The sequence below is a fragment of the Brassica napus genome, chromosome A9 (assembly GCF_020379485.1).
Source record: "Brassica napus cultivar Da-Ae chromosome A9, Da-Ae, whole genome shotgun sequence".
NCBI classification, from domain to species: domain Eukaryota; kingdom Viridiplantae; phylum Streptophyta; class Magnoliopsida; order Brassicales; family Brassicaceae; genus Brassica; species Brassica napus.
Window position 1 is genome coordinate 429,729 of NC_063442.1, and position 8,474 is coordinate 438,202.

At 41.0% G+C, this 8,474-nt stretch overlaps 3 protein-coding genes across 4 annotated transcripts in view; 2 read left to right on the forward strand and 1 right to left on the reverse strand.

Annotated features, from left to right (window-relative positions):
• The first annotated feature begins 132 nt into the window (after window positions 1–132).
• LOC106401106 (probable mitochondrial import inner membrane translocase subunit TIM21) lies at window positions 133–2,274 on the forward strand. Of its 2 annotated transcripts, XM_013841546.3 has the most exons (9): window positions 133–220; window positions 293–402; window positions 746–811; window positions 901–919; window positions 995–1,122; window positions 1,284–1,462; window positions 1,549–1,597; window positions 1,700–1,819; window positions 1,903–2,274. In XM_013841546.3, exons 2-9 carry the CDS (start codon window positions 295–297, stop codon window positions 2,059–2,061), a joined length of 828 nt encoding a protein of 275 aa, XP_013697000.1. In that variant the 5' UTR covers window positions 133–220; window positions 293–294; the 3' UTR covers window positions 2,062–2,274. The 2 variants fall into 2 exon arrangements, with proteins under 2 accessions (XP_013697000.1, XP_048595092.1); XM_048739135.1 differs by having other exon boundaries at window positions 901–1,122.
• Window positions 2,245–5,005, reverse strand: LOC106401105 (cationic amino acid transporter 9, chloroplastic). Its single transcript, XM_013841545.3, has 7 exons — window positions 4,696–5,005; window positions 3,994–4,580; window positions 3,666–3,890; window positions 3,386–3,562; window positions 3,057–3,293; window positions 2,660–2,755; window positions 2,245–2,580 (listed from the first exon to the last, which is right to left on the reverse strand). Exons 1-7 carry the CDS (start codon window positions 4,943–4,945, stop codon window positions 2,440–2,442), a joined length of 1,713 nt encoding a protein of 570 aa, XP_013696999.1. The 5' UTR covers window positions 4,946–5,005; the 3' UTR covers window positions 2,245–2,439.
• Window positions 5,006–6,228: 1,223 nt separating this feature from the next.
• The window catches only part of LOC106398204, a 4,959-nt gene continuing 2,713 nt past the window's right edge, over window positions 6,229–8,474 (forward strand). Inside the window, 1 exon segment of the mRNA XM_048740174.1 lies at window positions 6,229–6,722. Within this exon segment, the coding sequence (XP_048596131.1) occupies window positions 6,229–6,722 (494 nt within the window).

Genomic DNA, 8,474 nt, shown 5'->3' on the forward strand with positions numbered 1-8,474 from the left:
ATTGGGGAAAATGTGATAGGGCCAGAAGGAAATTGGTTTCGCGCTTAATCTGGAACTAAAAGGAGAAGCTCATTACATTAATCCTGTCTGTCAACATCTTCAATAAAATTGAGAGCCCAGGCCCAATATTGAGCCCACATTACTTACGTGTCACGTGTTGACGGTAAAACCCCAGAAGCGGCTTTGCTCGCCGTGCTGCGCAACCCCAAGCAAAGAGGAGGTAGGTTTTAAGGCTTCCTTCTTTATCCTCCGCCGGCTCCTAACTTTTCACTCTATCATTTTGTTGGATCAGAGATGATGATGAGCTTCCTAAGGAGATCCATCGGCAGCCTATCCAAATCGAAACTGGCTTCGACCCTCCCTTTTTCCTCCGCTTCACATCCTTATGCAATCCGAAAATCGGTTTGTCTTTTTCTCCTTACCACTTTTTCCAGAGAAACTAGCATGCCGTTTCTGTGTTATTAGATTCCTTTTGCAAGAGAGAGGGGACTTTCAGCTATTGATTCTTCTTCTTCTACATAGTGATGAATTGTTTGTCTTTTGTTTAGTAAATAGAAACGAAGGAAACTTTGCTTGAACAAATTTATTTTCTTCTAATCCTGCTCGAGTTTCCAACATCAAATACACTTATCAATGTGGTGAATGCTTTTCTGGTCCTGCTTTGATCTCTACAGTGACAAACAAACACCTTCATACTCTGTGCTTGTTTCTCTTCCCTTTTAATTGTTTCTTCTTTCCGGTGCAGTTGATAACCCTTGCACAAACAGGAGCATCAAGGCAAGCCATTCCCGATTCTGGTCTCATGAGTGTGGTAAGATGTTTAGGCTTTAATAACTTCCCTATTGGCCATCATAGCCCTGCTAGTTTCATTGCTCTTATCGTGCTTTTTTTCCTATGCAGGTCTCAAATGGAGCTAAGGGTCAGCAAAATATTAATGTGAAATTTCAAATCCCAGGGTTGTATTGTGGTTGTTCTGACGATGATCTGTTTGCAGGACTGTTGTTTGGCTTTCGGAATCCGCAACGTATGGAATCTTGTCCAGTGAACATCAGGCCCTCTTGCTTGTTGTCTAGATCTTTTGCGTCGAAAACTTCTAAAGAACCTGGGAAACATCACAATAAGGTGTTTATAAGAATATGCTTCTGACCTCCTCCTTTTAAATCTCTTCCTAGCGTCTACTTTCCCCAATTTATCACAATGAGACAACTTATGTAAAATATTACTTGCCGTGTCATAGACATTAATAATGCTTCTCTGCCGATCCTTTGCAAAATGTTCTACAGGCTAAGAAAGAGGTGGTGACTGTGGAGGATCCTTTTGATTCTCCGACGTACCATATCCCGGAGAAGCCTGTAACCTTTACAGAAGGTGCTTCCTATAGTTTTGTTATTCTGGCCGGGCTTGCGGTCGCTGGGGCTTCTGGGTACGCTGTCTTTAAAGAGCTCATATTTCAACCAAAAGAGTGAGGCTTCAGAACTCTAGTTTTATTTATATTCATTCTCTGCTGATACTTGGGGAATCTGAAGACTCTGTATCTGTATTGTATAGGTACAAGGTCTTTGACAAAGCGTTGAAGAGAATTCAAGATGACGGTCAGGTAATAAGAAACTATAAACTCCCCATACATTGATGATCATATATGTGGTGTGTTAAGCCACCAAAACATTTGGAGATTACTGTGATTGACTTGTTTGTTTAGGTGAGGGTAAGGATTGGATCCCCCATCACAGGCTACGGGCAAGAAACCAGAAACCGAGCTGCTCGCCAACGTATACCTAACAGAGTATTTACAGATGAAGACGGAGTCGAGCATGTGGAGGTAATTTTATTCTTCTGCCCATTAAATTCTGTATAGAAAAGCTAAGGGAAACTTAATCAAAATTAAACATGCTTGCTTTTTAGGTAAACTTCTTCATCCGTGGGCCTCACGGAGCCGGGAAAGTGTACACAGAGATGTTTAAAGACAAGGCAGATAAGGAATGGAAATACACATACCTGATCGTAGAGATTTTAGCTCCCTCCCCAGCCAAACTGATGCTGGAGTCCTATTTGCCCGCCTAGACACAACTCTCTTATATCTATTTTATTGTGATTCAGTTTGGTCCAGTCAACACTCATAAAAGGCATAAAAGGCTTAGATTGTTTTATCAGTTAAGGGTTATTGAGAACAACGAGTGTGACAGTTTTACACTTGTGCTTTACGTTTATCATCAACTCTGGGATCAGACATCTGTTGCTCTAGCATTGCTAAATTGAAACACATAAGGTTTCATATATTAACTTGCAGAATTTTTACGAGCATCCTCACTTTTTTTCAATTTACAATATCTGAATCACTAATCCCATTCAATCTTGCACACTGTTTTTGTCTCTCACACAGCGCAGTAAATCACCTACACAATAGAGGATTCGCGTAGTCGAAGCAAACACTCTAAGCTTTTACTCAGAGTCACTTTCACTTTCAGGTGCCCTCTGATAAATCAAGGTGCTTGCATCGGCATGGTACTGTCCATACAAGGCATAAACGGCAGTTGCAAGCACACTCACAACAACAAATCTTATCCATGCTTCATAATGCAACTGCAAAAGTAGGACAAGCTCAGAGTTTAAATCATATTATAAGTTCAAGGCAAGACATTAATACAAAAGCAGGTGTTACCTGCGCAAATAAGAAGATGTTAAAGAAAATGCAGACGCATGGCACAATGGGCACACCAGGACAGCAAAACCCCGAACCAAGAGACTGAGCATAAGCCTGTGGAAGCGAAAAGCTGAGGGTGTCAACATGGATAATTGCTAGTCAGGCATTTGGAGAGAAAACCACTAAGGTATATTTTGACTGCATCGCTATCTCATTTCTAACTGCTGCTACCAGACTTGTCTAAAACAAGAGTGCCAAAGTTGAATCAATTGCCAACGACTTGCCCATACTACTTTTGGTTTCTATGTGTTTTGTATGAATACTTAATATTTAGCTTCTCAACTCCAGCATTGATTTAATTATTTGGGCGCAATGCAAGTAAGAAGAGTATTTGCTTATCCTCAAGGCTACTTACTCGACGATAATGGAGAACTGCTGAAGCACTAACTGCCACACCTACTGAGAGAAGAAGAAATATAACTGAAGCACTAAAACGGTAAAATACGCCAGCACCAAAACCACTGCATGCAATTATAACAAGGCAAATGACGCCTTCATGCCAACTTGATGTCCATCGATTGGACGACTCCCTTTCTTTGTTATCGTTCAATCTCAAAGCTACAACACAAGCTGCAACTACTGAATACCCAGTCTGAAACAATGGAAAACCAAAATCAGTGAAAAGGATAAGTGTCGATCCAAAAACCGAAAGGGTAAAAAAAAAAGGTTAAGACCTTGACGTACCAATGTACCAACCGACAGAATATGAGAAAGGCTATGTACATTAAATATGCCAGCTAAAACGGCAGCAACAATGCCACACCAGATTTGAGAATGAAGAGGTGTATGAAGAGTTGGGTGTATTCTGGAAAAGAATGAGGGCAATAGACCATCCCTTCCTAGTCCCAGATATAACCTGGACTGTTTAGTGGAAAATATCATCAGAGATACCTTGTTTAGCATGAGAACAAGTGACTGAATCAAAGATACCACTAAAAAAATCCAGGTACATATATATATTCACCTGAACGTAAAGACCAACAAGCAGGGTAGTTGTGAGTCCAGCAACAGCACCAATACTGATTAAGATAGAGACGAACTTCATACCCTTGGATGAAAAGGCTTCGGCTAAAGGAGCATCTTCGCTGAGGAGACTAAAAGGGACCATCCCAGTGAGCACTAAACAGACGCCAATATACAACGAGATACATACCAGAAGGCTCCCCATAATTCCGATTGGGAGGTCGCGCTGAGAATGAATCGGCAGGAATGAATGAAACAGTGACACTGTGTGTGTACTAATAACAATAATACCCCATTGGAAAAACATAATATATAATATTGGGCAAGACCTGAGGGTTGTTGGATTCTTCAGCAGAATTAGCAACAGCGTCAAATCCAACATAAGAAAAGAAGACTACAGTAGCTCCAGTGAGTACAGCTTTAAAACCATTAGGAGCGAAAGGGGACCAATTTGCTACATCAATATCAAAAGCTCCGGCACAAATAACAACGAGAACGATAACGACCTTGGTAGCAGTCATAACGGAGTTTACAGCGGAAGATTCTCGGACACCCTGGCATAGAACAAGGGTGAGGAGCGCAAGTAAAATGGGAGCCAAAATATTGAAAGAGAGAAAGCCTCCGAACAACTCTTGGCCGCTTCCAATCCAGAGAGGAATACAGCCCTTGAAAGCTGGAAAAAGCTCAAGGAGAGCAACCGCATAGCTTGCCAAGCTACGAGAGATACTAGCCGCCCCAATATGATAGTCAAGCATGAGCTGAACGAAAACGAGAAAAGCGGTGATCTCGTTGAAAGCTGAATACGAGTACATGTAAGCTCCCCCAACAACAGCAGGGAAACGAGATGCAAGTTCTGCGTAACAGAGGGCGTTCAACACGCACGATGCTCCCGCTAGCAAGAAGCTGATCGTCACTCCTACACTCAGGTATATATATATATATATATAATCAATCATTTGGATTTTGTTAATAAGACCCCCTCCCCCCTCCCTAAACCAAATCTATTTATGATGAAAAGTTCCCCAACTGACCGGGTCCAGCATCTCGAGCGACGGTTCCCGTTACTACGAAGACGCCGGCGCCGATGGAAGCGCCGATACCCAACAGTATGAGGTCGAAGAGGCCGAGGCGACGAACTAAAGAGTCGCCGGAGGTGGAGCGAACGGCAGTCTCCAAGGACGGAGGAGCCAATGATTTAAATCGGCGAGCTGACGCACACAACTGGGAGAACCATGTGGCGGAGGAGAAGCGTTCTGTGCTGGAACCTTGGTGGCCTCCCATGGAAACTTGACTTGAGATCGAATTGGGGACACGATGAAATGAGATGCCAGATCGATCGAGATTATGAGAATCCACTTATATCACCTATTGGGCCAAACTAGTGAGCCCAAAAAGCCTGTTTATCCAACCACTTTGGTTGATCAATGGCCCAAAGAACAAATAAAATTATAGCAAACACATGAAAGGCAATTTCTCACTAGACTCTAGGGGTGGGCATTTTACCCGAAATCCGAAGTGGCACCCGAACCCGATCCGAAAAACCCGAACCGAAATCCGAACCGAAGTAGCAAAATATCCGAACGGGTATTGAATTAGGAGAGATTGGATATCCGAACCCGAACGGGTAATATCCGAACCCGAATGGATATCCGAAAATAACCGAACATATGATAATTAACCTTATATTTATAGTTTACATCTTTCATTTTATATAAAATATTTATATTGATACTACACATACTTTAAATTCATATGATATACATACAATTACGTAGAAGATGATTTGTTATTCGCTTAAAATGCATGTCAAACTTTTTATTTCAGCAATTAACAAAAAGTTACATCCAAAATTTAAAAACAATAACCAAATTAATGTCTTTTTAGTTTGAAAATATTATGTCCAAATCTATTAACCATGCAATCTATTAAAAATAAAAAAAAAGTTAAGTGAAAAGTTATATATTTAAATACAAGAAATTTGAGAAATGAAAATTTTCATTTTTTTTTCTTCAAAATCTAAATATCCGAACCCGATCCGAAATAACCGAAACCGAACTTAAAATACCCGAACCCGACCCGAAGTACAGAAATACCCGAACGGGTTCTACACCTCTATACCGAAATACCCGAAAATCCGAAATACCCGATCCGAACCCGAACGGGTATCCGAACGCCCACCCCTACTAGACTCCATGAAAATCAAATTATTTCAAACAACATAGGCTGAAAGTTGTCAGTTTTTGTAAAGGGATAAACTGGTTTATAGAAGGAAACTAAATTCTTTAATGAACTAAAGTTTGTATAAGAAATATAAAAAAAAAGCCTCGTGGTGCCATGCAAAAAAAATACCGTGTCATCAATCAAAGACTCATTTGCCTATTTTTATATTTGGCACAATAATTAAATAGAAAAGAACATCGAGTAAAACGTGACGAGTTCGGCGTTCCAAGCAACTGCAGATTTATAATAATGATATCAAAGCAGAAGCGGGTGTATATATATATCTATCTTCTTCCAGCAAAACCTGAAATCCAAAACGTCAGAGCACAGTAAAAGTGAAGAAAATGGAGGGAGAGCTCAGTTGGGATAACGGCTCAGCAGTTCTAGATTGGATTCGTCGGCAATTGCTGGAGGAGGATGATATCGATCTGACAGCTTCAAGATCTCTAGCCACAGATTCATCATCCTCGTCCTCGTCTGCCCCGCCAAGGAGAGGAGCTACTTACAAAGGCGTCAGGAGAAGACCATGGGGGAAATACGCAGCGGAGATAAGAGATCCCAGTAAGAACGGAGCCAGAATGTGGTTGGGGACCTACGAGACCCCTGAGGAGGCGGCCGTGGCGTATGACCAGGCAGCTTTCAAGATGCGAGGCTCCAAGGCTAAGCTTAACTTTCCTCACCTTATCAGCAGCGCACACGAGGCACAGGCAGTCAAGGTGTCTAATTGTTGTAATAAACGCCAGCGTCCGCAGGAGTCCAATTCTCCGGTAGTACCTAAAAGGCGAAACAACATCAACATAATTAACCAAACGGCTAGACTTCCTTCCCTCGGATTAAAGTCTGTATTTAAAAACACCTACAATGACTTTATGAGACTCTAATACCTTTTTTTTTCTTTTTTTTTCTTGTTTTGTCCAATCCAAATTACAATCCATATTTTGCTCTTTTACTATTTCACTACTACGAGCTTATGCATTTTAATTAGCAGATAAATAGTGAGTTCCGGGGAATGTTACAAATTAACTTACCTCTTAGGTCTGCTTGGTTCTTCTTCATAGTCTATAGGGATGTCAATTGGGCACATTGTCCATGGGCGGCCCATGTCCAAATCGATATGGACTAATATGGTCACGCCCAAATATGCCCAAAATATTTCTGTCCAAATAGATTATGCCCAGATGCGCCCAGAGTCCAATGGACAAAACCAAATGGACATGGGCCGCCCAAATACGCTCATATTTTAAAAAAAAAAAATATTTGAAATCACAAATATTTGGGGAAAAAAAATCAGAAATCACAATTCACAAATCTCTCGAGTCTCGACTCTCCTCTCCGTCTCTTCTCTCCATCTCTCGAGCAGTGTCTCTCCGTCTCGTCTCTCCATCTCTCGATTAGTGTCTCTCCGCCTCGTCTCTTCATCTCTCGAGCTGTGTCTCTCCATCTCGACTCTCCTCTCCGTCTCTCACTTTGTCTTCGATTCGCTTCAGGTCGCTTCATCTCGACTCTCCTCTCTTTGCGATTTGATTGCTTTTAGGTTGATGGGTTTGCATGTTTGCGATTTGATTGCTTTTAGGTTGATGGGTTTGCGATTTGATTGCTTTTAGGTTGATGGGTTTGCATGTTTGCGATTTGATTGCTTTTAGGTTGATGGGTTTGCATGTTTGCGATTTGATTGCTTTTAGGTTGATGGGTTTGCGATTTGATTGCTTTTAGGTTGATGGGTTTGCATGTTTGCGATTTGATTGCTTTTAGGTTGATGGGTGAAGGTTTACACAGTTCACTTAAGTTTGGAACGGTCTTGCTTCATTGTCATATAGGTGTGGTGGTGTTCTTGCTTTGCAGCTAGCCTAGGCTTATTGGTGAAAGAGTGCATAGTTCACTTATGTTTGTAAGTTTCGTTTATGTAAATGTCTAAATATCTTTAATCTCTTTTGTTCAGATGAATGGATTCCATGGACAGTCCACCTGGTCATGGTCCTATTTGGATATGGTCATATTTGGATATGGTCCTATTTGGGCTCGACCAAAAACGCCCAGAAAAAAATAAGCCCATCTGGACACGCCCAAATCCACCCAGTCCGTCCAATTGACATCCCTAATAGTCTATCACTCTACTTGGTTCACCAAATATCTCTTCGTGCCCTCTCAGTTCAACGACAGCCTGCACACAGTGTAAGTAAGACTACATAGAAAATAACATTTCCCGTTGTTCTAGTCATAAATAGTCTCCATTGTCAAATATCAATCATATGTGATCCCCAAGCATAAAAAAAAAATCCAAACTACTAGCTGCTCTCTTGGGTAAGAAGACAAATATGCATCATTTCAAATCACGTCTTAGGCAAAATATGCATCATGAACTTGAACTAGTTATATATATGTAATCAACTTTGTTTATAACTTTTAATACCCTTGTTTAATTGTTTGTTTAATTTTTTAATTGTTTATATACTGGCTGAAACTGATCAATAAGGTCAACGCTTTGGCAGGAACGGTGTCGCTTTGTTGATATAAACAAGTAATGAACGATGCCGTTTTACATAGGATGTAAAATGTTTTCCAAAGCAACGGCTAATTTTGTTGCTATTTA

Excerpts from the sequence above, each read along its gene's own strand:
- LOC106401106 (XM_048739135.1), top strand. The coding sequence starts at position 295 with ATGATGATGAGCTTCCTAAGGAGATCCATCGGCAGCCTATCCAAATCG. Across the intron at positions 403-745 it reads CTTATGCAATCCGAAAATCG|TTGATAACCCTTGCACAAAC; the intron begins GTTTGTCTTTTT and ends TTTCCGGTGCAG. Across the intron at positions 1,598-1,699 it reads GAATTCAAGATGACGGTCAG|GTGAGGGTAAGGATTGGATC; the intron begins GTAATAAGAAAC and ends TTGTTTGTTTAG.
- LOC106401105 (XM_013841545.3), bottom strand. The coding sequence starts at position 4,945 with ATGGGAGGCCACCAAGGTTCCAGCACAGAACGCTTCTCCTCCGCCACA. Across the intron at positions 3,891-3,993 it reads AAGAATCCAACAACCCTCAG|CGCGACCTCCCAATCGGAAT; the intron begins GTCTTGCCCAAT and ends ATTCATTCTCAG. Across the intron at positions 2,581-2,659 it reads ACATCTTCTTATTTGCGCAG|TTGCATTATGAAGCATGGAT; the intron begins GTAACACCTGCT and ends CTACTTTTGCAG.